A 28,000-nucleotide genomic window follows, 5' to 3' on the forward strand; every position below is an offset into this window, starting at 1 on the left:
ATGCTTGAAATAAATTTGTTGAAAGTAAGTAGCTATCTATGCGTGCTATTCCACACAACATTGCAACTAACATATCTATCTAGATTGCCAATGGGCTGTCTTTGTTACCTTGCAAATGTATGTTGTTGCTTTACAAATTGAAAACGGTTTCACCACCATGTTTTCTTTTGACAGGTGGAGAACCCGTCCTGTCTGTGGGGTCGGTTTGTGAAGGGACCAGGGATAGAAGCGGTCGAGAATAAAAAAGAATATGATGATCTGCAAATGAAAATGAACCTTTTCTATCATGAGGTCAACCTACATGTGCAGAAGATCAAACTCTCAACTATAGAGTCGGGACAGGTAATAGTCTGTGGAGAGAGTGAAGGGTGATTAGAGCTCAATGTAATCTGTGGAATGTTTGTTTTAGTATCTTGAGTTTAGGGTAATCAACTTGAGTATATGGCACATGATTAAAGACATTTCTTGTTTTTGAAAGTGAATGTGCATTTACAGCTCTGCTTGACTGGCATAGGTCATGAATGATAAATTCATCTATTAGTTGACTGACTAGTTACTACACTGCTATATGAAAAAATTGAGCATCATAATTGTAGTGTTCCCCAGGTGTGTGTGGTGTACTGGTCTGCCCTAAGGAGCTGGTGCCGAGCCATCGTTGAGTCTCTTTTCCTGGGCACCGTTGGAACCCAGGCCATGTGTTTCCTAGTTGACCACGGAGAGCGCGTCATCGTCAGCTCAGATGAGTATGTCCTAATTCACTTACTCACACATCCCCATTGTGCCAGCTGATGCAAAGGGCAACCAAAAAGGCTCTCGACTTCTGACAGTCTTTGTCCATCTTCTTGGTTTTGCACTTGATTAATGTATGTCATGAAATGTAATTGGCTGATCACGGAGCCCTTCCATTCTTCCCCAGGATTCGGGCTCTGTTAGATACGTTTTTGCAGCTGCCCTTCTGGGTGAGGAAGTTTCAGCTCGCTGGTGTTCATCCCATGACGCTGCACGTGTCTGGAGACTGCCTGGAGAAAGCTGAGCTCATGTAAGGGTGGACTGCAGTGCCGAATAAATTGATGTACTAAAATATGCATCAACATTACTGTAATTATTTTGTACAATTAAAATCACCTTTGTTAGTAGTTATTACTACTCACCCTATAGAGCTCTTGTTTTCATTCTAGACCATCAACGCAATGGGACAGCTCTGCCACACGCTATTTGCACAATCTCTTACAAGGTACGTAATCCTCTCCTGCAAGGTCAGTTTCAATAGAGATCACTGAATTGAGAAAGCACAGTTCGTAGTGCTGGAGTCTCATTGCTTTATATCAGTCCTAACTGTGCTCTCTGTTCGATTCTCTGATCTGAAGCTTCTACTGAGATGGAGGCAGTGTTGTGTGAAACACAGGCAGATTGCACTGCCATTGAGCTCTACTTGACTGTCAAAAATGTCAAGGTATTGTACAACATACAATCAGTGGTGATGCCTCCCATAACTAGCGATCACAGTTTTTCTATACAACTTTGAAGCTAAAAGATGGTTATCTCTCTAGATCTGTGTGAACGATGATCTGGTCTCAAAGAAGTTTGCGTACTTCACAAGCCAGAAGGCCCATCAAACCAGTGGAAAAAATGGTGTTGTTGATAGATCCCCAGCCGTCTTGGCTTGTGACATCTTTTCTGAAACTCAGAACTTCCTGGCTACTGACGGCTGTACCGTACGATCACTTTCTGATTTCCGGCTCCGGCAGCAGGACCCAATCGTTCATAATCAAGGTGAATGCACCTTCAGTTATTGTGAAGTCTTCATTAAGAACAGTTTATTATATGTCTTTCAAAAAGTTTTCGTTGTAAAATATCACTGCATGAACTTGAGGGGGAAACTCTTAGTAAGATTTTCTTAATTTAACCTTCTTTATTGATCTCTTTAGTGTCTGATCAGTGCCAGCTAACGGCATCTGTGAAGGAGGCATCGAAGACTTCCAATGAGATATCAAATCCAAAGGTGACTGACTATTTTACCCTCAATAAGGTGCAGCAGTTGGAATCATGGCACAAACAAAAAGTTATATCCTGTGAAATCAACACTTACGTTATTTACTTGTTGTTTTACAGAAAAGCCTAGAAAATGGAAGAAATCCCTTAGAGGGAGGAAAAAAGAAGGCAGCGCAGCCGCAGAACAAGAAATTCAAGACATTTTCAGAGATTGATGGCGACGAAGTCGAGAGGTTTGTTATATAGCTTTAGTTATTGTTTTTATTGCTCAACAGGTCATTTGGCAGTGGGGCTGCCTTTTGTAGTACGATTATGTCACATTGTTGTTTTTAATCATAGCGTTCTTCTTTCAGGGACGATGAGCCCGGAGAGGAAACCGACATGTCTCTTGAGTCAGAACTGTCCAGAAATCTGAATCTGTTAAGGTGAGAATGCTTTAGTCTTCTACTTTCATGCTACGGTTCTAATCTGCTTTGAATGACATTTAATAAAATTCTTACTTGTTCTGGATCTCGACAGATTCAAGAAGTTTCTGAATCCTACTTCGAGCACTCAAAGGGCTGCTATTCCCAATGTGAGTTTCTGGATGATCTCAATAGCCGTTCTTGTTTTTGTAAAAATTCACTTGCACAAGAACTCGGCTTCTATATGTTTCTAAGTCGGAGATTCCATTTTGGTTCACATAGTGCAAAAGTTCCCAAACTTTTGCACTATGTGAACCAAAATGGAATCTCCGTAGTGAATCTTGGGTCAAAAAGAGACGTGGACTAATGCTGTAAAGCACCTTTTGTTTAATTGTCAGACTGAGCTTATTGAACAGAAGGAGGAACGTGGTGTTCAGAGGATCTCTGCGGTCACGGAGAAAGCAGAGGAAGAGACGGTCACTGCAGCTCAACAGATCGGACAACAGACTGAAACGGCTGTATGGTATGAACACAACCCTCCTGCCACTACCACTCACTTTCTCTGTTCTAATTAGAGGACCTAATGGAAAAAAAGTATTGTGACTTTAATCCTCAACAATTTTGGCATGTGTATCTTTGCAATGTGTATTTTAAATTGTCAAATAAACTGCTGCCATCCTTTCAACCATTCTAATGCTACCTCCCTTTCAACCATGACTTTGCCCATATGTAAGTTAGTGAATTTGTCAGAGTTGTTTTAAAGCGCCATCTGCTGAATGCTTTCATAGTAACGGTGAAAGTCAACCTGTGGATCCAAAATGCAGTGAACAAAAGTATATCACATTAAGAGCTAAGACAAGTGATATGTGTGTTTTCTCACAATTAAACGTTGTTGAATTTCTTGGGTGAAAGTTTTTCTAGATTTAAATACTGAACATAAACGGAACATGCAACAATTTTCAAAGATTTTTCTGAGTTACAGTTCATATGAGGAAATCAGTCAATTTGAAATGAAGTTCATTAGGCCCTAATCTATGGGTTTCACATGACTACAGAATATAGATATGTATCTGTCAGTCACAGAACTTTAAATAATGAGCCTCATGATCTTGTCACAGTAATTCTGTGCATTCAAATTGCCATTGATAAAATGCAATTGTGCTCGTTGTCCGTCCATAGTTTGCCTGCCCATACTATAACCCCACCACCACCACGGGGCACTCTGTTCACACCGTTGACATCAGCAAACCGCTCAGCCACATGACGCCATGCACTGCATGCTCCCTCAACTTGAGACATCTGTGGCATTGTCTGACACAACTGCACATTTTAGAGAAGCCTTTTATTGTCCCCAGCACGAGGTGCACCTGTGTAATGATCGTGCTGTTTAATCAGCTTCTTGATATGCCACACCTGTAAGGTGGATGGATTATCTTGACAAAGGAGAAATGCTCACTAACAGGGATGTAAACACATTTGTGCACAAAATTTGAGAGTAGTAAGCTTTTTGAGCATATGGAAAGTGTCTGGGATTTTTTATTTCAGGTCATGAAACATGGAACCAACACTTTTACATGTTTCGTTTATATTTTTGTTATTAATGTGAATGTCTGTACTAAAGTGTAATCTGTGTTTCCAGTACTCCTAGTGACCTAGTAGACCGGACACAAGAGTTTGTCTTCACAGAGCAGCCAACCATTGAGGAGGAGCTTGTCTGCGCTCGGTTGTTGCAGTTGCTAAACCCTGACCCTCTGAACACAGATGTAGGCTCATCAGAAGTCACTGTAAGTATCGAATCAACCTTAATTTATAAAAAAAAGTTCAAATAATCATCAATGGACTGGATGCAGATATACTCTTCACTTCCTTGGGTAGCTGTCACCAAATATATTGACATGTTTTGTGCACATACAATAATATCTACTGTCCATGACTGACTTAAGTGTTCCTCATGTCAGATCGTCCATACTGATCCAAGCAGGAGTGGGATAATGGTGCATTCTGCCTTTACTCTGGACCCCTGCACCAGTCTGGCCAATGCTCCAATCACTGACACCTTCCGGAGGGTTGGTTTGCTTTCAACTATGTTCTAACTTTCAAATGGAACGTATTTTGAATGCACTGAGCGCTGTACATTGCTCTGGATAAGAGCTCCTGCTAAATGACTATAGTCGACGTATTTACAACTGTGAAAATGTAATGTTAGGAATATGATAATGGAAGTTGAGATTGTTCTGTATAAATATAATTAGTTGAACATTTGAAATGACTGTTCAACATTTTACCCTGAAGATCTTAGGCAATAATAATGTCCTGTCGCATGGGCAGCAGGTAGCCTAGGTTAAGAGCATTGGGCCAATAACTGAAGGTCGCTGGTTCTAATCCCCAAGCTGACTAGGTGAAAAATCTGTAAATGTCTAGACTAGTATGTCATGAAGATTGGTAATGTGCATTGTGTTTCTTTTCAGATCTTGATGAGGAATAAGTATGCCGGCCCGTCTGTGGCTGAGAGTTACTGCTGGCCGGCGGTGGCCAGGGGCTGTGACACGGTCCTCATCTCCCACAGCGGAGACCAGCCCCTCACCTACATTCCCCCGTTCCTGGCCCACATGCAGCTCTCCTCCGTCTTCAGCGCCCTCTCTGCTCGCACCGGGGTGAGTTGAGCAAGTAGAGCACTAGACAGGAATGGTGTGATTTCCAGTGTTTCCCCTGCTATTATTGTGGTGGATAACTATCTCTGTTTGCCCCCTAATAAAATTGTCTAGCTTCAATTAGACAGTTGAAAATCTTAGTTTTGGTACAGGCCTCTGCAGCTCCGTTCATGGTGATACCACTCTATGTAGACAAAGTAGTATGTAGAAATCTGGGTGTTTAATTGGTTTGTTAGGGTTCAATGACAAACAGCAGTAACCTACCTAACTATGTCCAGTAAGTCAGGCATGGTTTTCTGCTGACAAATCTGCATTTAAAGGATCCATTTGTGTTTATTCCGTTTTATCTAATACCACATTATGTGCGGTCTCCTTCAGCCCATAGCGGTGATCCTGTGCCCGGGGTGGGAGAAAGCCCAGACTGTGATTGACCTGCTGGAGGAGAGCCAGACTTTCCAAGTCCTCCACCCCATGGTCATACTGTTGGGACTGGGAAAGGACGAGGCAAAGACTGTTAAGATCCAGAACAACTGTAAGACCATTATTCACAGGATCAGGACAGTTCGGTTTGACAGACAGGAGTATTACTACATTCCTCTCCTGCTGTGTTTTGTGTGTGTCTCTCCAGGCCAGGTGGTGGTGACCACTCCGTTCAGCCTTGTGCGTCTGCTCCGTTTGCACTGTTTCCTGTTCCTGCGGCTGTGTCACCTGGCGCTGGACGAAGTGGACCTGCTATTTTCTAGAGCCCCGGACGAGGTGAGAGACACTGACTGTTCTTCAACTGTAGTGATAAGACAAAAGGAGAGAACAGGAGATACACATGGTAAAGGGGCACAGACCGGAAAATAGCCAAGATGGGACTCAAACCAGACTCCAGTGCTCAAAGACCAGACTCCAGTGCTTTCAACTGCTTAAAGCAGTAATCCCGGTCATCTGCGCTTCAAAGGCAACACCTCACGGCACACCGCCTCTCCCCTATTTGACCTTGATATTTTGTGTGTATGTACTGATATGTAGGTTGTGTGTGCCGTTTTTTAAATATATGTTGTTCTGTCCTTGAGCTGTTCTTGTCTATTAATGTTCTGTATTATGTCATGTTTCATGTTCTGTGGACCCCAGGAAGAGTAGTTGTGGCTTTCGCAATAGCTAATGGGGGTCCTAATAAAATACCCCTGTCTCGTCTGTTTTCCTCCCTCGCCACTGTCTCCTCAGCAGTTTGTCTGACTGTTCTCCCGCTTTCCTCAGATGACCATCATCCTGCAGCACTTCCAGAGGGTGACAGCCAGCGAGGAGCGTGTGTCGTGCCCCAGACAGATCATCGCAGTGGGAAAGCGCTGGAGCCGCCCCCTGGAGGGCCTGCTCCTCAACCACATGAGCAACCCCACCGTTGTCGTCACGGTGATGGAGGAGGCCGCACTCTACGGCAATGTGCACCAGGTCAGTTTTGAGAGGACTGACAACAAAATAAATCTGAAAACCTACAAAGGTTGGAGGGTCTCCACCATCAGAGAGCTGGTTAAAGGGATAGTTCAGGCAAAATCTATATTTAAGTGGAATTACCCTTACTTTGAGTTGTCTGAAGGCCCATAGTGACAGAATCCGCAATAATCCATTGTTTACTTCTGCCGCAGCCAGGATCAAGCATAATTAGCCTCGTCCAAATTCATGAATGTAAACAGCCGGACCGATGTTAGCAAAGCTGCATCGCAAGCAGAAACTTCCTCAAAAACACTTTAAACTAAAGTAATGGATTATTGTGGATTATGCCACTTTGTGCCTTCAGACACAAGTTAAGGGTGATTCCACTCAAATATAGATTTTGTCTGAACTATCCCTTTAAGTGTGTAGCTGTCTCTGATTTGAAGGGCCTGTTGGTTGGATTTGTGATTGATTAAAACTATGTAATGGGGCAGTAAAATTGCTTTCATCGTATCTCATTTAGACTAGTCATTACTTTTAGTAAGGGAAGAAGGGTCCAAGAGTCAAACAAGGTCTAAAAGTCTCTCAAAGCAAAGTTTCACTCATGTATATATTCTTCAATAAAAAGTAAAAAAAAAATAGAAAGCCTTCTCTCATCTCTCTTCTGCCTCCCCAAGATTATCCTGTTGTGTCTGGACTGCACTAAGATCTCTGTCCTGCTCGGGGCGCTGGACTTCACCCCCGACGTGGCCCAGAAGACCCTCGTCATCACCAACTCTGCTGAGGAGGCTGAAAATGTCTTCAAGGTAACTACAGCAATCTATATCTCTCTATATCTCTTCTTTTGGCAACCTTATTTTTGGACGTCCTGTCCCCTGCTGGTACGGGGTACTATAGAAAGAAAAAGACATTGCTACATTTCAAAAGTTGTACGATTTGCATTTTGCAACCTTATTTTTGGACATCTTACCACAAGTGTACAGCACTAGAAAAACAAAAAATACATTGTTCATGTATATTTAGTCAACTAAATGTTTGTTTCTTGTATCTGTCATTCAGGCTGTTTCAAACACATCAGCCTTCTCCCTGAAGGTCCACGAGGAGTTAACCTACCAGTTTGACTTTGTGACTGAGCAGTGGAAGAAGCCCATTGGACCTGGCACTCATGTCATTCTGGGTGAACTGATGCACAATTGCATTTTCTTAGGAGTTGACAGTTGCAATGATTAAAAAATATCATACATCTTTCCATTTTATGGCATAGTCTGTCAGCTCAGTTTGCTTGATTGAAAGTAAGCTTGTCTCTATTTTTTTTCTCCAATTTGCCCTTTGTCCAATCTGACCTGTTTTTCTTTCCTTGTCTTTCTGTCTACCAGTCACCACCAATGAGTGTATGAAGTCTTTGGGTATCTGTGATGCAACGTGTGTTGTGCACTACGGCTTCCCAAGCTCACCTAAGCTGTTTGGCAGCCGTCTGTTTTGCATGTCCCAGAACTTCCAGAACCTTTCAGACAAGGTAACGTTAGGACAAACTAATATGTTCTTTCTCTTGCTCAGTCCTGGATTCAGAGCTGAGATAAGCGTGCACAGCTCTGACTTTTTCTGGGAGACGTCTAGTTTAGCGGGCAGATCTCAAGTCAGAAGATGGCCCTGAGTGGTCTCCTTTTACATAATTTATTCAGATGGCACCTGTGTAAGTGTATCTTCTTTGACTGTATGAGGATAGTCTACTTTGTGAATTCCTTTTCATATTGGATTCTGTGATTGACAGGAGCGTGCTGCAGAGAGCACGTCTCACCCTGCCAAGTCAGTGCTACTTCTATCTGAGAGGAATGCCCGTCACGTAACCGGGGTCCTGCGCTACCTAAAGCGTACTGAGGCCTCGCTGCCTCCAGAGCTGCTGCACTTCGCCCAGGGAGTCCTGCGGGCCAAGGAGGAACAGAAGTCAGACAAGCCTCTGTGCAGATACCTCAAGAGCTTTGGCTTCTGCAGGTCAGTGCAGCTGAGATGCAGACAATACCCTGTCAAGAGCATTTCTCCATGGGACATTAAAGCTAGATTTGATTTGCTGTTATGCATGTTACAATACTCAGACATGAGCTGAACCTTGCATTTGGGTACTTGTTCTATGCACTTAAGAATAGAACTTTATAGTTTTGTAATTCATTGCTTTGCTCAAGGGCACAGCAGCAATAGGTGGCACCTGATATTCTTTATGTAGTGCTTAATGTGACTCTTGCTCTATTGCAGGGACAGCAGTGTTTGTTCTTATCGACACAGCATCAGCCCCATAACAGACCAGCCACTGCAACCAGACTCTGGAACTATTGTGGTGAGTCAGCATATTATATGATAACACTTGTTTCGGGGGTGTAGAAATCAGGCAAGAACAGATGCCAAAGTTGGACATATCCTCTCAAGCTTTTCCAATGAGATCACAGGTGTAATATAGCTTAATATACTATCCGAATGTATTCAAATGAATATCTATATTTTTTTCACTCTTACGTTTTAAAGGTTCTGCCCTTGTTCATCAAGACTGCTTCCGTCTACTACGGACGCATTGTGAGTAAGAAGGAGGACCGTTATGAGAGCCTGGCAGCAGCAATGACTACATACTACGCCGCTGAGAAGCTGGGTGCTAAGGAGGTTCTGGAGGGAGGGCTGTACGGAGTACAAGAGGATGAGGTCTACCACAGGTCAGAAAACAAACAACATTAATTCAGTCACTTTCATAACTGATGATGTATGTTATATGGCCATGAAGCAGGTTTAAACAACATACCAAGTAATGGTTACATGCAGTTACATGCAGTGAAGTGTAGTCCAAATCCTCTGGGTGGGTCAAATGCTTTTGTCACATATCAACCCAATGCACACTCTACCTCACGTTCCTTAACAACTCCTCCCACTGCTCCTCTCCTACCTGTCTTGCAGGGTGCGGGTGACTTTGGTGCCGGACAAGGGTGAGTGGATGTTCTGCAGCGTGAGGGCTCTTTTCCTGGATGAGGGGCGTGAGCAGGAGGTGAAATCCCACCAGCTGCTGCAGCTGCCGGCCCAGTTCCACACACTGCCGCCCCAGGCTTTGGAAATCATTGTCTGCAGGGCCATGCCCATCGACGCTGAGGTCAAATGGAACCCCAAGGTCTCTTACACCAGGCTACACTCACTGGGCTCTTTCTCACTCACTTTTTGGCAGCTCATCTTTAGCGGTAGAACATTTAAATTATTAGAACCAATGACCATGGACTATGTTACAGAAGCTAAAATTATGTGTTGAGATTTTTAAAATAAAAAAAATATATATGTTTCACTATTATTTAACCAGGTAGGCCAGTTGAGAACAAGTTCTCATTTACAACTGCGACCTGGCCAAGATAATGCAAAGCCCTTGCGACACAAACAACACAGTTACACATGGGATGAACAAATGTACAGTCAAATAACACAATAGATAAACCTATATGTAGTAAGATTACGGAGGTAAGGCAAAAAATAGGCGATAGTGGCAGAATATGTGAAAGTAGAGATACTAGTGTGCAAAGGAGCAAAAAAGTAAATAGCAATATGGGGATGAGGTGGGTGGGCTGTGTACAGGTGCATTGATTGGCAACCTGCTCTGACAGCTGATGCTTAAAGTAAGTGAGGGAGATATGTCTCCAGCTTCGGTGATTTTTGCAATTTGTTCCAATCATTGGCAGCAGAGAACTGGAAGGAAAGGCGGCCAAAGGAGGAGTTGGCTTTGGGGATGACCAGTGAAATATACCGCCTGGAGCGCGTGCTATGAGTGGGTGTTGCTATTGTGACCAGTGAGTTGAGATAAGGCGGGGCTTTACCTAGCAAAGACAGTGTGTTGGAGGCTATTTTGCATATGACATCGCCGAAGTCAAGGATCAGTTTTACGAGGGTATGTTTAGCAGCATAAGTGAAGCAGGCTTTGTTGAGAAATAGGAAGCCGATTTATAGATTTGATTTTGGATTGGAGATGCTTAATGTGAGTCTGGAAGGAGAGTTTACAGTCTAGCCAGACACCTAGGTATTTCTAGTGTTCCTCAAGTCCGAACAGTCCAGAGTAGTGATGCTAGACAGGCGGGCGGGTGCGAGCAGCGATCGGTTGAAGAGCATGCATTTAGTTTTACTTGCATTTTAAGAGTAGTTAGAGGCCACGGAAGGAGTGTTGTATGGCATCAAAGCTTGTCTGGAGGTTTGTTAACACAATGTCCAAAGGGCCAGGTGTATACAGAGGTGGATCAAAGAATCACCAGCAGCAAGAGCGACATCATAGATATATACAGAGAAGAGAGTCGGCCCGAGAATTGAACCCTGTGGAACCCCCAGAGACTGCCAGAGGTTCGGACAACAGGCCCTCCGATTTGACACACTGAATTCTATCTGAGAAGTAGTTGGTGAACCAGGCGAGGAAGTCATTTGAGAAACCAAGGCTGTTGAGTCTGCCGATAGGAATGCGGTGATTGACAGTCGAAAGCCTTGACCAGGTTGACGAAGATGGCTGCACAGCACTGTCTTTTATTGATGGCAGTTATGATATCGTTTAGGACCTTGAGCATGGCTGAGGTGCACCCATGACCAGCTCGGAAACCAGATAGCATAGCAGTGAAGGTACGGTGGGATTCTAAATGGTAGGTCATCTGTTTGTTAACTTGGCTTTCAAAGACTTTAGAAAGGCAGGGTAAGATAGATATAGGTCTGTAACAGTTTGGGTCTAGAGTAGAGGTCGACCGATTAATCGGAATGGCCGCTTAATTAGGGCCGATTTCAAGTTTTCATAACAATCGGAAATCGTTTAAAAGAAGAAAAAAAAATGTATATATATATTTTATATATACCTTTATTTAACTAGGCAAGTCAGTTAAGAACACATTCTTATTTTTCAGTGACGGCCTAGGAACGGTGGGTTAACTGCCTTGTTCAGGGGCAGAACGACAGATTTTCACCTTGTCAGCTCGGGGGATCCAATCTTGCAACCTTACAGTTAACTAGTCCAATGCAATAACGACCTGCCTCTCTCTTGTTGCACTCCACAAGGAGACTGCCTGTTACGCGAATGCAGTAAGCCAAGGTAAGTTGCTAGCTAGCATTAAACTTATCATATAAAAAACAATCAATCATAATCACTAATTAACTACACATGGTTGATATTACTAGATATTATCTAGCGTGTCCTGCGTTGCATATAATCTGACTGAGCATACAAGTATCAGGCGCGTAAACATTCATTCAAACAGCACTTTAGTGCGTTTTCCCAGCAGCTCTTCGTTGTGCGTCAAGCATTGCGCTGTTTGACTTCAAGCCTATCAACTCCCGAGATGAGGCTGGTGTAACCGAAGTGAAATGGCTAGCTAGTTAGCGCACGCTAATAGAGTTTCAAACGTCACTCGCTCTGAGCCTTCTAGTAGTTGTTCCCCTTGCTCTGCAACGCTGCTTTGATGGTGACTGTTTGGAGGAGCGAGGAGAAGGACGGAAGCTCATACTGTTACACTGGCAATACTAAAGTGCCTATAAGAACATCCAATAGTCAAAGGTTAATGAAATACAAATGGTATAGAGAGAGAGTCCTATAATTCCTATAATAACTACAACATAAAACTTCTTACCTGGGAATATTGAAGACTCATGTTAAAAGGAACCACCAGCTTTCATATGTTCTCATGTTCTGAGCAAGGAACTTAAACGTTAGCTTTTTACATGGCACATATTGCACTTTTATTTTCTTCTCCAACACTTTGTTTTTGCATTATTTAAACCAAATTGAACATGTTCCATTATTTACTTGAGGCTAAATTGATTTTATTGATGGATTATATTAAGTTAAAATAAGTGTTCATTCAGTATTGTTGTAATTGTCATTATTACAAATAAATTTAAAAAGAAATCGTCCGATTTAATCGGTATCGGCTTTTTTGGTCCTCCAATAATCTGTATCTGCGTTGAAAAATCATAATCAGTCGACCTCTAGTCTAGAGTGTCTTCCCCTTTGAAGAGGGGGATGACCGTGCATCTTTCCAATCTTTAGGGATCTGTGACAATACGAATGAGAGGTTGAACAGGCTAGTAATAGGGGTTGCAACAATTTAGAGAGGGTCCAGATTGTCTAGCCCAGCTGATTTGTAGGGGTCCAGATTTTGCAGCTCTTTCAGAACATCAGCTATCTGGATTTGGGTGAAGGAGAAGTGTGGGAGGCTTGTGCTGTGGGGGGTGCAGAGCTGTTGTCTGGGGTAGGGGTAGCCAGGTGGAAAGCATGGCCAGCCGTAGAAAAATGCTTATTGAAATTCTCAATTATAGTGGATTTGTCGGTGATGACAGTGTTTCCTATCCTCAGTGCAGTGGGCAGCTGTGAGGAGGTGCTCTTATTCTCCATGGACTTTACAGTGTCCCAGAACGTTTTGGAGTTTGTGTTACAGGATGCACATTTTTGTTTGAAAAAGCTAGCCTTTGCTTTCCTAACTGCCTGTGTATATTGGTTCCTGTCTTCCCTTAAAAGTTGCATATCGCGGGGGCTATTCGATGCTAATGCAGTACGCCACAGGATGTTTTTGTTCTGGTCAAGTCTGGAGTGAACCAAGGGCTTTAACTGTTCTTAGTTCAAACATTTTTTTGAACGGGGTATGCTTTTTTAAAGTGGTGAGGAAAGCAATTTTAAAGAATAACCAGGCATCCTCTACTGATGGGATGAGGTCAATATCCTTCCAGGATACCTGGGCCACTTAGATCAGAAAGGTGTTTTAGGGAGCGTTTGACAGTGATGAGGTGTGGTTGCCCGCGGACCCATTACGGACGCAAGCAAAGAAGCAGTGATCACTGAGATCCTGGTTGAAGACAGCAGAGATGTATTTAGAGGGCAAGTTGGTCAGGATAATATCTATGAACGTGCCCGTGTTTACGGATTTAGGGTTGTACCTGGTAGGTTTCTTGATGATTTGATTGTAGGATGGCCGGGGTGTTAAGCATATCCCAGTTTAGGTCACCTAACAGTACGAACTCCGAAGATAAATGGGGGGTAATTATTTCACATATTGTGTTCAGGGCACAGCTGGGGGCTGAGGGGGGCCTATAACAAGCGGCAACAGTGAGAGACTTATTTCTGGAAAGGTGGATTTTTTAAAGTAGAAGCTCAAACTTTTTGGGCACAGATCTGGATAGTCTGCAGAGTTCTGTCATGCTATCTCTGTAGTAGATTGCAACTCCACCCCTTTTGGCAGTTCTATCTTGTTGAAAATGTTGTAGTTGGATGGAAATTTCTGAATTTTTGGTGGCCTTCCTAAGCCAGGATTCAGACACTGCTAGGACATCCGGGTTGGTGGAGTGTGCTAAAGCAGTGAATAAAACAAACTTAGAGAGGAGGCTCCTAATGTTAACATGCGTGAAACCAAGGCTTTTACAGTTACAGAAGTCAAAAAATGATGGCGCCTGGGGAATAGGAGTGGAACTGGGGGCTACAGGGCCTGGGTTAACCTCTACATCACCAGAGGAGAAGTAGGAAAAGTTTATGGCTGAAGGCTATAAGAACTGGCCGTCTAGTGCGTTGGGAACAGAGAATAAAAGGAACAGATTTCCTGGCGTGGTGGAATGTGATTGCTGAGACTCATATTGTGAATGCCAATTGCTATTGTTGGACCTTTACCTTTTCAAAGTGTATAACGAATGACTCTAGAACAACAAGTTACAATGACATTATTATAATGGTGTGGTTTCAGGTCACCAGGGCCATCAGTCAGAAGATCAAAGGCCTGCAGCACCAAGCCAAGGTTGTTCTGTGTTTGGGAAACACTGTCTTCGTAGATCCCATGGTAGGTTTTTCTACTACAACTACAGACAGCTGAATTTCAACAAATCTTCAACACAAACACTTAATCCTTGTGCGGCAGGTAGCCTAGCGGTTAAGAGCGTTAGGCTAGGTGTAAAATCTGTCTGTGCAAGGCATTTAACCCTAATTGCTCCAGTAAATGGCTCTGGATAAGAGTGTCTGCAAAATTTCTAAAATGTAAAAATGTGCTTTGTTCTCAGGTGCGGATGACACGACTACCAGGCCTGAAGACCTTCATAAATGAATACAACGTCCACGCTGAGATCCTGAGCACGGGGATGGGCACCAGCAACCCTCAGCACCTGGACCTGCTGAATGAGCTCTGTCAGTGGGCTGGGCCTGGAGCCAGTGCTGTGGATGCCCCGCTCACCACAGTGTGAGTTCAGTCCTCTATGCCCATGGGTAACCAGGCTTTCGTGCACCATGGGACCTCCATAACACAAGACACTGTACACTGACATCCAACAGCATTCTCCACTTATAATACGGCACAATGTAATACAACATGTTAAAATGGATGCTGCTACACCAGGGGCTGTGTGCAGATATGGGAGTCACGTCAGATAGGACATGGAGGTCAATCATACATTTAAAAAAAAAAATCCTCAGTACTTAATGAGAGCACTGCATTACCAACCTATTACGATTGTGTGTCGTGACTCGTCTGCTTGGTTGGTTTGTTTGTTTGTTTGTTTGTTTGTTAGGCCGGATGGCTCTGGGGTGACCTTGGAGGACAAGGTGCAGGCTGCAGAGGAGGCCCTGGTCCACAGGATGAGGGCAGCTGTCGAGCGCTTACACTGTGGCCAGGAGGTTTCTGTAGACCAGCCCCAGACCCAAACGTCTGTGCTTCATGCCCAGACAGACTTGTCCCAGTGCCATATGAAGGCCTCAGCAGATCTGCACCAGATGGACCAGAAAGTCTTTGCTCATGCACCCCAGCCTCGGATGAACAATGTCTTTATATACCCGTCCCAGCTCTCGCCCAAGCCACAGGAGGCCCCATTAGCAGCAGTTCCTGATCCGAGCGAGGCTCAACTACCAACACTCATGGACAGGACCCAGATACCTTCCGCTCTCCCAACACCTAGCGAAGCCCAGATATCTGCCCCACTCCCATCAACTAGCGAGCCACAGTTACCTGCCCCAACAACTGAGCACAACGACCCCAAAATGGAGCAGTGGAGGAGCCTCATAGCTAACCTCCAAGGCGCCACACAAACATGGAGGTTGGTGTTCTTCATTTTCACTGGGAAACAGGGGCTTCTTCCTTGCTGCTCGCTTACTGTTCTTAGTATAGTTTTTTTTTCTTTGATGCAGTCGGTCAATAAAAATACATTTTCTGATGTTTGATTCTTTCACTATGAGTGCTCTAAATGGGATCAATGGCTAGTGTTGCATTGATCTCACTTCAACATGTGATGTTCACAAGACTTGTGTTGTCATGCAGGCATACAGCTCTACAAGGATTCACCCCCAAAGACTGGATTTCTGCAGTTCCCCGCCCCATTGAAAATGGTATGAAAACTATTTTAGTTTGATAGTGATCAACAATGTACAAAAAGTATGGTCTGAACCATGACGTTCACTATTGTTGAAAACAGAAGTTGATAATGATCAACAAAGATGTATAAAGACTCAAATATTTTGAGTAGTCTAATATGCCATTCACCATTGTTGTACCTCATAAGGCTGGCTCTTCATACTACTCCAAGCATGTCACATGTGCAACCAGAGGAAAAAAACTCTAGACCACCTTTACTCCACACACAGAGATGCATACAAAGCTCTCCCCCACCTTCCATTTGGCAAATCTGACTATAATTGTATCCTCCTGCTTACAAGCAAAAACTAAAGCTGGAAGTACCAGTGACTCGCTCAATACGGAAGTGGTCAGATGACGCGGATGCTACGCTACAGGACTGTTTTGATTGCACAGAATGGAATATGTACTGGGATTCATCCAATGGCATTGAGGAATTTTCCACCTCAGTTGTCGGCTTCATCAATAAGTGCATTTACGATGTCGTCCTCACAGTGACCGTACGTACATATCCCAACCAGAAGCCATGAATTACAGGCAACATCCGTATCGAGCTAAAGGCTAGAGCTGCTGCTTTCGAGGAGTGGGACATTAATCCGGACGCCTGTAAGAAATCCCGCTATGCCCTCAGACTACCCATCAAACAAGTAAAGCGTCACTACAGGATTAAGATTGAATCCTACTACACCGGCTCTGACGCTCGTCGGATGTGGCAGGGCTCGAAAACTATTGCGGACTATAAAGGGAAACCCAGACGCGAGCTGCCCAATAACGCGAGCCAACCAAACGAGCTAAATGCCTTTTATGCTCGATTCGAGGAAAGCATCACTGAAGCATGCACGAGAGCACCAGCTGTTCTGGGTAATAACGCTCTCGGTAGCCTGTGAGCAAGACTTAGACAGGTCAGCCACGGAACCAGATGGATTACCAGGACGTGTACTCAAATCATGAACAGACCAACTGGCAAGTGTCTTCACTGACATTGTCAACCTCTTCCTGACTGACTCTGTAATACCTACATGTTTCAAGCAGACCACCATAGTCCCTGTGCCCAAGGAAGCGAAGTTAACCTGCCAAAATTATTACCACCCCGTAGCACTCACGTCGGTAGCCATGAAGTACTTTTAAAGTCTGGTCCTGGCTTACATCAACAGCATCCTCCCGGATACCCTAGACCCACTCCAATTTGCATACCACCCCAACAGATCCACAGATGAGGCAATCTCAATCGCACTCCACACTGACCTTTCCCACCAGGACCAAAGGAACACCTATGTGAGAATGCTGTTCATTGACTACAGCTCAGTGTTCAACACCACAGTGCCCATGTAACAGTATAGCTTCTGTCCCTCTCCTCGCCCCTACCTGGACTTGAACCAGGGACCCTCTGCACACATTGACAACAGCCACCCTCGAAGCATCGTTACCCATCGCTCCACAAAAGCCGGGGTCCTTGCAGAGCAAGGGGAACAACTACTTCAAGGTCTCAGAGCGAGTGACGTCACGGAAACACTATTAGCGCGCACCCTGCTAACTAGCTAGCCATTTCACTCCGGTTACACCCACAAAGCTCATCACTAAACGAAGGACCCTAGAGCTACACACCTCCCTCTGCAACTGGATCTTGGACTTCCTGACAGGCAGCCCCCAGGTGGTAAGGGTAGGCAACGACACGTCTGCCATGCTGATCCTCAACACTGGGGGCCCTCAGGGGTGTGTACTTAGTCCCCTCCTGTACTCCCTGTTCACCCACAACTGGGTGGCCAAACACGACTCCAACACCATCAAGTTTGCTGATGACTCAAGTGGTAGGCCTGATCACCGACAACGATGAGGCAGCCTATAGGGAGGTCAGACAACCACCTCTCCCTCAGCATAACAACCTCTCCCTCAATGTGAGCAAGACAAAGGAACTGATCGTGGACTACAGGAAAAGGCGGGCTGAACAGGCCCCTATTAACATCAACGAGGCTGTAGTGGAGCAGGTCGGGAGTTTCAAAATCCTTGGTGTCCACATCACCAACAATCTATCATGGTCCAAACACACCAATGCAGTCGTGAAGAGGGCACAACAAAACCTTTTCCCCATCAGGAGACTGAAAAATATGTCAAGGGTCCCCACATCTTCATAGTTTTACAGCTGCACCATCGAGAGCATCCTGACCGGTAGCAACACTACCTGGTATGGCAACTGCTCAGCATCTGACCGTAAGGCGCTACAGAGGGTGTGTGTATGGCCCAGTACATCACTGGGGCCAAGCTTCCTGCAGTCCAGGACCTATATAATAGGCGTGTTAGAGGAAAGCCCATAACATTTTCAGAGACTCCGGTTACCCAAGTCATAGACTGTTTTCTCTGCTACTGCACGGCAAGCAGTACCAGAGCGCTAAGTCTAGGACCAAAAAGCTCCTTAACAGCTTCTACCCTCAAGCCATAAGACTGCTGAACAATTAATCAATTGGCCACCAGACTATTACATTGACCCCCCCCCTCCTTTTGTTGCAACCCGCTGTTTATTATCTATGCATTGTCACTTCACCCCTACCTACATGTACAAATTACCTCTAAGCTGTACCCCCGCACACTGACTCGGTACAGGTACCCTCTGTATATAGCCTCGTTATTGTGTTTTTATAATTTTTTTTAATTTGGTAAATATTTTCTTAACTCTTCTTGAACTGCACTGTTGGTTAAGGGCTTGTAATTTAGCATTTCACGGGAAGGTCTACACTTGTTGTATTCGGCGCATGTGACAAAGTTTGATTTGTCTTATTCAGGTCATTTGATCGATGAGAAGCAAGTCAACGGCCAGCAAGTCAACAGTGAGAAAGTCATCAGTGTTGTCAAGGTTGATGTGGATGCACCAAAAAGGTATTTGAGATACACGTATCCCTTATATTTCTGAATAGTCAAATTAAGCTGATTTTCTATTTACGTATTGCGCATCAGTGTTGCATGGGGTCAATTCCATTTTTAAAAGCAGTTTACTTAATAAATATATGAATTGACTGAACTGACTCTAATCCATCGCAGATTTACATTTAGTTAGTATTTTTCAGTTTCCATCCACAGATCAAGTGGTTCCAGAGAGATGACACAGTCACACTGAACATAAAGCTCAGAGAACCAGTGGATCAGAGATGTGAATTCTTCCCTGACAGAGTGGTGTACAGGTCTGTCATGTGTTCTTATTCAGTTTCTTGTTTTTCTTTGTGCCTTTTGTAAATGAGCAATGAGGTGTCACCATTAGATTGAGGTTATTTTTCTCGTCATGTTTTTTAGTTTAAACAAATCTTAAGTAGCTTGAGGCAAGTGCTGAGCTGTTAATGTTTCTATTCTATGGCACAGTGGTTAAGGGCGCTGTACTGCAGCGCTAGCTGTGCCATCAGAGTCCCTGGGTTCGCGCCCAGGCTCTGTCGTAACCGGCCGCGACCGGGAGGTCCGTGGGGCGACGCACAATTGGCCTAGCGTCGCCTGGGTTAGGGAGGGCTTGGTCGGTAGGGGTGTCCTTGTCTCATCGCGCACCAGCGACTCCTGTGGCGGGCTGGGCGCGGTGTGCGCTAACCAAGGTGGCCAGGTGCACGGTGTTTCCTCCGGCGCATTGGTGCGGCTGGCTTCCGGGTTGGATGCACGCTGTGTTAAGAAGCAGTGCGGCTTGTGTATCGGAGGACGCATGACTTTCAACCTTCGTCTCTCCCGAGCCCGTACGGGAGTTGTAGCGATGAGACAAGATAGTAGCTACTACAACAATTGGATACCACGAAATTGGGGAGAAAAAGGGGTAAAAAAAAAAAAATATATATATATATATATATATTTTTTTTTTAAATAACTCCCCGTGCAAGGTAACATTTTGTGTGCAGGATGAAGTCAACATTGGGGCTGTAAATTCCCTGCATCACAAATGAGAGAAGCATTTAATTTGATATTACATCTCTAACTATTGCCTATAGTGCGTGTGTGAATGACAGGCCTTATCGTGCTGACCTGGAGCTCCACAGTAACATCACTGCAGAGAGGTGCTCCTGGGAGATGAAGTGCAATGAGCCAGTCATCAGGCTCGTCAAACAGGAGAGGGGAGACTGGAAGATGCTCCTCAAGCAAAAGGTAGTGCTTTTCATTAGAGGGAAAAATATAGTATGTTTATCTCCTAACCTCCTTTGTACAGCTAGCAATACCTGTAGGTAAAAATACTTTGGATATTTTGTCCTTTTGGCATTTGAGAACTAAAAAATAAAAGACATGGCCTTTCAGATGAGGAGTTGTGAGAGTTTTGCTTACAGTAACAGAATGTTCTAGTAGATGTCATGCCTCGTTGTTTATTCATAATGAATATTGATTAAGGTGAATTGTGATGTCCTCAGAGTGCTTTTGTTAGTTTGGATTTCGACCGATTTGAGGAAGATGAAAAGAAGACTTCAAATGGTAAGATTTTAGAACCATTTGCACTAAATTCCAGAAGCTAGAGTTATTTGCAGTCAGTTACAGTGGGGAGAACAAGTATTTGATACACTGCCGATTTTGCAGGTTTTCCTACTTACAAAGCATGTAGAGGTCTGTCATTTTTATCATAGGTACACTTCAACTGTGAGAGACGGAATCTAAAACAAAAATACAGAAAATCACATTGTATGATTTTTAAGTAATTAATTTGCATTTTATTGCATGACATAAGTATTTGATTACCTACCAACCAGTAAGAATTCCGGCTCTCACAGATCTGTTAGTTTTTCTTTAAGAATCCCTTCTGTTCTCCATTCATTACCTGTATTAACTGCACCTGTTTGAACTCGTTACCTGTATAAAATACACCTGTCCACACACTCAATCAAACAGTCTCCAACCTCTCCACAATGGCCAAGACCAGAGAGTTGTGTAAGGACATCAGGGATAAAATTGTAGACCTGCACAAGGCTGGGATGGGCTACAGGACAATAGGCAAGCAGCTTGGTGAGAAGGCAACAACTGTTGGTGCAATTATTAGAAAATGGAAGAAGTTCAAGATGACGGTCAATCACCCTCGGTCTGGGGCTCCATGCAAGATCTCACCTCCTGGGGCATCAATGATCATGAGGAACATGAGGGATCAGGCCAGAACTACACGGCAGGACCTGGTCAATGACCTGAAGAGAGCTGGGACCACAGTCTCAAAGAAAATCATTAGAAACACACTACGCCGTCATGGATTAAAATCCTGCAGCGCACACTAGGTCCCCCTGCTCAAGCCAGTGCATGTCCAGGCCCGTCTGAAGTTTGCCAATGACCATCTGGATGATCCAGAGGAGGAATGGGAGAAGGTCATGTGGTCTGCTGAGAAAAAAATAGAGCTTTTTGGTCTAAACTACACTCGCCGTGTTTGGAGGAAGAAGGATGAATACAACCCCAAGAACACCATCCCAACCGTGAAGCATGGAGGTGGAAACATCATTCTTTGGGGATGCTTTTATGCAAAGGGGACAGGATGACTGCACCGTAATGAGGGGAGGATGGATGGGGTCATGTGTCGTGAGATCTTGGCCAACAACCTCCTTCCCTCAGTAAGAGCATTGAAGATGGGTCGTGGCTGGGTCTTCCAGCAGGACAACGACCCGTAACACACAGCCAGGGCAACTGAGTGGCTCCGTAAGAAGCATCTCAAGGTCCTGGAGTGGCCTAGCCAGTCTCCAGGCCTGAACCTAATAGAAAATCTTTGGAGGGAGCTGAAAGTCCGTATTGCCCAGCGACAGCCCCGAAACCTGAAGGATCTGGAGAACGTCTGTATGGAGGAGTGGGTCAAAATCCCTGCTGCAGTGTGTACAAACCTGGTCAAGAAACGTATGATCTCTGTAATTGCAAACAAAGGTTTCTGTTCCAAATATTAAGTTCTGCTTTTCTGATGTATCAAATACTTATGTCATGCAATAAAATGCAAATGAATTACTTAAAAATCATACAATGTGATTTTCTGGATTTTTGTTTTAGATTCCGTCTCACAGTTGAAGTGTACCTATGATAAGAATTACAGACCTCTACATGCTTTGTAAGTAGGAAAACCTGCAAAATCGGCAATGTATCAAATACTTGTTCTCCCCGCTGTAGCTACCGCCGCAAAACTCTTTCACTTTTTAAAATGTATTTATTTAACCTTTAACTAGCTTCACTCGCTTTCTATCATTGTATCAAGCTACTTAAAATGACAAGGAGGCTCCAGTAATGCTTTCACGCCCCCACGATATGCAACGTCTCAGGGAAGACAGGAACAAATATACTCAGTCAATTAGGAAAGCAAAGACTAGCTTTTTCAAACAGAAATTTGCATCCTGTTGCACTAATTCCGAAACACTGTAAAGTTCATGGAGAATAAGAGCACCTCCTCCCAGCTGCCCACTGCACTGAGGATAGGAAACAATGTCACCACCGATAAATCTACGATAATCAATCGTTTCAATAAGCATTTTTCTATGGCTGGCCATGCTTTCCACCTGGCTACCCCTACCCCGGCCAACAGCTCTGCACCCCCTGCAGCAGCTTCTCCTTCACACAAATCCAGACAGCTGATGTTCTGAAAGAGCTGAAAAATCTGGATCCCTACAAATCAGCTGGCCTACACAATCTGGACTCTCTTTCTAAAATGATATGCCAAAATTGTTGCAACCCCTATTACTAGCCTGTTCAACCTCTCTTTCGTATCGTCTGAGATCCCCAAAGATTGGAAAGCTGCCTCGGTCATCCCCTTCTTCAAATAGACCCAAACTGTTATAGACCTATATCCATCCAGCCCAGCCTTTCTAAAATCTTCAGAAGCCAAGTTAACAAACAGATCACCGACCATTTAGAATCCCACCGTACCTTCATGGGTTCACCTCAGCCAAGCTCAAGGTCCTAAACGATATCACAACCGCCATCGATAAAAGACAGTACTGTGCAGCTGTCTTCATCGACCTGGCCAAGGCTTTCGACCCTGTCAATCACCATATTCTTATCAGCAGACTCCATAGCCTTTGTTTCTCAAATGACTGCCACGCCTGGCTCAGCAAGTACTTCTCAGATAGAATTCAGTGTGTCAAATCGGAGGGCCTGTTGCCCGGACCTCTGGCTGTCTCTATGGGGATGCCACAAGGTTCAATTTTCGGGCCGACTCTTTTCTCTGTGTATATAAATGATGTCGCTCTTGCTACTGGTGATTCTCTGATCCACCTCTACGCAGACGACACCATTCTGTTTACATCTGGCCCTTCTTTGGACATTGTTAACAAACCTCCAGATGAGCTTCGATGCCATACAACACTCCTTCCGTGGCCTCCAACTGCTTTTAAATGCATAAATAAAACTAAGTGCGTGCTCTTCAACCGATTGCTGCCCAACTAGCATCACTACTGGACGGTTCTGACTTAGAATATGTGGACAGCTTCAAATAACTAGGTGTCTGGTTAGACTGTAAACTCTCGTTCCAGACTCACATTAAGCATCTCCAATCCAAAATTAAATCTAGAATCGGCTTCCTATTTTGCAACAAAGCCTTCTTCACTCATGCTGCCAAAACATACCCTCGTAAAACTGACTATCCTACCGATCCTTGATTTCGGCGACATCATTTACAAAATAGCCTCCAACACTCTTCTCAGACTACGTCCAGTTTGCTATCACAGTGCCATCCGTTTTGTCACCAAAGCCCCATATACTACCCACCACTGTGACCTTTATGCTCTCGTTGGCTGGCCCTCACTACATATTCGTCACCAAACCCACTTGCTCCAGGTCAACTATAAGTCTTTGCTAGGGTAAAGCCTTACCTTATCTCAGCTCACTGGTCATAGCAACACCCACCCGTAGCACGCGCTCCAGCAGGTGCAGTTGAAGGTTACATACACTTAGGTGGCAGTCATTAACTTTTTTTTTCAACCACTGCACAAATTTCTTGTTAACAAAACATAGTTTCGGCAAGTCGGTTAGGACATCTACTTTGTGCATGACACAAGTAATTTTTTCAACAATTATTTACAGACAGATTATTTCACTTATAATTCACTGTATCATAATTCCAATGGGTCAAAAGTTTACATACGCTAAGTTGACTGTGCCTTTTAAAGAGCTTGGAAAATTCCAGAAAATAATGTCATGGCATTAGAAGCTTCTGATAGGCTAATTGACATAATTTGAGTCAATTGGAGGTGTACCTGTGGATGTATTTAAAGGCCTACCTTCAAACTCAGTGCCTCTTTGCTTGCCTTTTTACTCCTCTTTGACCTCAGAAAATAAATTGTAGACCTCCACAAGTCTTGTTCATCCTTGGGAGCAATTTCCAAACACCTGAACGTACCATGTTCATCTGTACAAACAATAGCACGGAAGTATAAACACCATGAGACCACGCAGCCGTCATACTGCTCAGGAATGAGACTTGTTCTGTCTCCTAGAGATGAATGTTCCTCTGGTGCGAAAAGTGCAAATCAATCCCAGAACAACAAAATTACCTTGTGAAGATGCTGGAGGAAACCGGTACAACAATATCTGTATCCACAGTCCTATATCGACATAACCTGAAAGGCCACTCAGCACGGAAGAAGCCCCTGCTCCAAAACCGCCATAAAATGTGCCAGACTACGGTTTGCAACTCCACATGGGTACAAAGATCGTACTTTTTGGAGAAATGTCCTCTGGTCTAATGAAACAAAAAATAGAACTGTTTGGTCATAATGACCATTGTTATGTTAGGAGGAAAAAGGGGAGGCTTGCAAGCTGAAGTACACCATCCCAACCGTGAAGCACGGAGGTGGCAGCATCTTGTTGTGGGTGTGCTTTGCTGCAGGAGGGACTGGTGCACTTCACAAAAAAGATGGCTTCATGAGGATGGAAAATTATGTGGATATATTGAAGCAACATCTCAAGACATGAGTCAGGAAGTTGAAGCTTGGTCGCAAATGGGTCTTCCAAATGGACAATGACCCAAAGCATCCTTCCAAAGTTGTGGCAAAATGGCTTAAGGACAACAAAGTCAAGGTATTGGAGTGGCCATCACAAAGCCCTGACCTCAATCATGTAGAAAATTGGTGGGCAGAACTGAAAAAGTGTGTGCGAGCAAGGAGGCCTACAAACCTGACTTAGTTACACCAGCTCTGTCAGGAGGAATGGGCCAAAATTCACCCAACTTAATGTGGGAAGCTTGTGGAAGGCTACCCGAAACGTTTGACCCATGTTAAGCCATTTTAAAGGCATTGCTACCAAATACTAATTGAGTGTGTGTAAACTTCTGACCCACTGGGAATGTGATGTAAGAAATAAAAGTTGAAATAAATCCTTCTCTCTGCTATTATTCAGACATTTCACATTCTTAAAATAAAGTGGTGGTCCTAAGACAAGGAATTTTTACTAGGATTAAATGTCAGGAATTGTGAAACTGAGTTTAAATGTATTTGGCTGAAGGTTATCTTCCGACTTCAACCGCCTTTCCTTCCAGTTCTCTGCTGCCAATGACTGGAACGAATTGCAACAATCACTGATGCTGGAGTCTTATATCTCCCTCTCTAACTTTAAGCAACAGCTGTCAGAGCAGTTTACCTGTACACAACCAATCTGTAAATAGCACACCCAACTTCCTCATCCCCATATTATTACTTACCCTCTTGCTATTTTGCAACCCAAAATCTCTACTTTGACATCATCATCCGCACATCTATCACTTAAGTGTTAAAGCTAAATTGTAATTGCCTTACCTCCCTACTCTTCTACATTTGCACACACTGTACATAGATTTTTCTATTGTGTTATTAACTATACATTTGTTTGTGTTGCTCTGTGTTGTTTTTGTCGCTTTGCTTTATCTTGGCCAGGTCGCAGTTTTAAATGAGAACTTGTTCTCAACTGGCCTACCTGGTTAAATAAAGGTGAAATAAAAATTTGCCATAGAGAGAACAAAATACTCTACATTTTCAAAGTATGTGGACACATCAAACATCGCATTCCGAACTCATGGGCATTAATTGGTTGGTCCCCCCCCCTTTGCTGCTATAACAGCCTCTACTCTTCTGGGAAGGCTTTCCACTAGATGTTGGAACATTGCTCCAGTGACTTGCTTCCATTCAGCCACAAGAGCATAGGTGAGGTCAGTGCATTGGGGCATTGTAATGCTTAAACAGGAAAGAGCCTTCCCCAAACTGTTGCCAAATAATTGTCTAGAATGTCATTGTATGCTGTAGCATTAAGATTTCCCTTCACTGGAACTAAGGGACTTTGCTCGATCCATGAAAAACATCCCCAGACCATTATTCCTCCTCCACCAAACTACAGTTGGCATTTGGGTGCGTTTGGGTGCGTCTTTTTCGTAACGCAGTTAAGCCAAAACCACTCCCAGTTATTCAGAGGGACATCCTACAATTCTTTGAGAGGTCTCCAAGTTTGGAAGTGAATATCGCGGCACGAAATTTATCACTGATTAATAACATTTTCCCTTGTATTTCAAGATTGAAAAATGTAATAACATAATGTCGTGGACCGAGCTAACCATTAACGTCACTTAACGCTCAAAGACAGATTCAATGGCTGTAGCATAGTGTTCGACTGAATGATTAGCGAATAAATATTTGAGAAATTATGAATAATTAGAATGTTTTTACCTGATAATAGTCTACTAATGATATTATAACTTCAAATACAGAGCTAGTAACGTTAAGTAGCCTACGTTAACTTAGCTGACCTTCAATAGAGGGAATTCACAAGAGTTCTCTGACATTTTTACAACTCATTCAAACTCTGAAAATAAATACATGGGCAAATGTTACCAAACATGATGATAATAGGCCTGCATTATGGTAGGCAGCTAATTTGTTAAATTACACTTTCCATCCTTACCTTGGAAGGTCACTGTCTCTGCTCTGATCGCCTGTGAGTGAGAGAACTCTAGCTAGCCAATGGAAGCGTAGTAGAACGCCTCTCTGATTAACGGGGTGTGGTTTAGGATTAACTGTGTTGGGGTAAAAGAAAGACGCCATTTGGGCAGGTAGCGTTCTCCTGGCATATGCTGTAGCGTTGACTTCCCTTCACTGGATGTAAGGTGCCTAGTCTGGACCATGAAAAAACGGCCAGGTTTACACCACTCCTGCCGATGCTTGGCATTGCACATGGGGATCTTAGGCTTGTGTGTGCGGCTGCTCGGCCATGGAAACCCATTTCAGGAAACTCCCGATGAACAGGGCTTGTGCTGACGTTGCTTCCAGTGGCAGTTTGGAACTCAGTAAGTGTTGCAACTGAGGACAGACAATTTTGACGCACTTCAGCACTCAGTGGTCCTGTTCTGTGGGCTTGTGTAGCCTACCAATTCGCGGCTGAGCCGTTGTTGCTCCTAGATGTTTCCACTTCACAATAACTGCAGTTACAGTTGACTGGGGAAGCTCTAGCAAGGTAGAAATTTGATGAACTGACTTGTTGGAAAGGTGGCATCCTATGACGGTGCCACGGTGAAAGTCACTTAGCTCTTCAGTAAGGCCATTCTACTGCCAATGTTTGACTATAGTGATTGCATGGCTATGTGCTCAACTGTATACATCTGTCAGCAACGGTGTGGCTGAAATAGCCAAATTCACTCATTTGAAGGGGTGTCCACATACTTTTGCATATACAGTGTAGTTCTGAATGACCACCTTGTTCTGTTGCTGGTGTTCCCCAGGTCTCTGCTTTGTGGGGCACACTGGGGAGGAAGGCTGCTACGTGAGCTCAGACAGTAGCAGTGACTGACTGCAGACAGACGGCCCTCATCGATCCTCCCTCCAATCATCAACTGAGAAGAACCTAGTGCCAATCCCCCCCAAAATACATAAATTCAGCCAGTTAACTATTATACACTTTTCGTTCATGTCTACTTGAAGGACACATCTCTTTGGCTATTTTAGCACATTTCATATGACAATTCCATGTTTTCAGGTTTATTGTTTAAAGATTTTTTGATGTTAAGCTATCAGACTCAACACAAGTGAATTGAGAATAATGATGGAGTATTCAAATCTGTTACGACAATGGTACATCAAAGTACTTACTACTTAGGAATTGACAAACTAGCAGATACCCATGACGTCTAGTCATTGTGTTAACGCTAGTTAGAATTGGCTTGCGAAACACCCTTTAACTTCCTTCATACTGGACACAGATATAACAATGATATCCTCCAGTTCATATGACTCTGGGGAAGTAGAGAAAG

At 43.9% G+C, this 28,000-nt stretch overlaps 1 protein-coding gene across 1 annotated transcript; it reads left to right on the forward strand.

Annotated features, from left to right (window-relative positions):
* On the forward strand, positions 1 to 27,540 carry LOC139382784 (tudor domain containing 12). Its single transcript, XM_071126934.1, has 34 exons — positions 1 to 24; positions 175 to 342; positions 607 to 743; positions 917 to 1,039; positions 1,179 to 1,234; positions 1,368 to 1,453; positions 1,551 to 1,773; positions 1,929 to 2,002; positions 2,113 to 2,225; positions 2,346 to 2,417; positions 2,512 to 2,566; positions 2,795 to 2,919; positions 4,036 to 4,180; positions 4,355 to 4,462; positions 4,865 to 5,050; positions 5,426 to 5,579; positions 5,676 to 5,803; positions 6,293 to 6,484; positions 7,144 to 7,272; positions 7,526 to 7,643; positions 7,843 to 7,982; positions 8,238 to 8,458; positions 8,717 to 8,798; positions 8,984 to 9,165; positions 9,404 to 9,611; positions 14,182 to 14,274; positions 14,492 to 14,667; positions 14,996 to 15,517; positions 15,739 to 15,806; positions 18,609 to 18,702; positions 18,891 to 19,004; positions 19,785 to 19,938; positions 20,196 to 20,256; positions 27,473 to 27,540. Exons 1-34 carry the CDS (start codon positions 1 to 3, stop codon positions 27,538 to 27,540), a joined length of 4,599 nt encoding a protein of 1,532 aa, XP_070983035.1.
* Positions 27,541 to 28,000: the final 460 nt, after the last annotated feature.

Source organism: Oncorhynchus clarkii, chromosome 2 (genome assembly GCF_045791955.1).
Source record: "Oncorhynchus clarkii lewisi isolate Uvic-CL-2024 chromosome 2, UVic_Ocla_1.0, whole genome shotgun sequence".
NCBI lineage: Eukaryota > Metazoa > Chordata > Actinopteri > Salmoniformes > Salmonidae > Oncorhynchus > Oncorhynchus clarkii.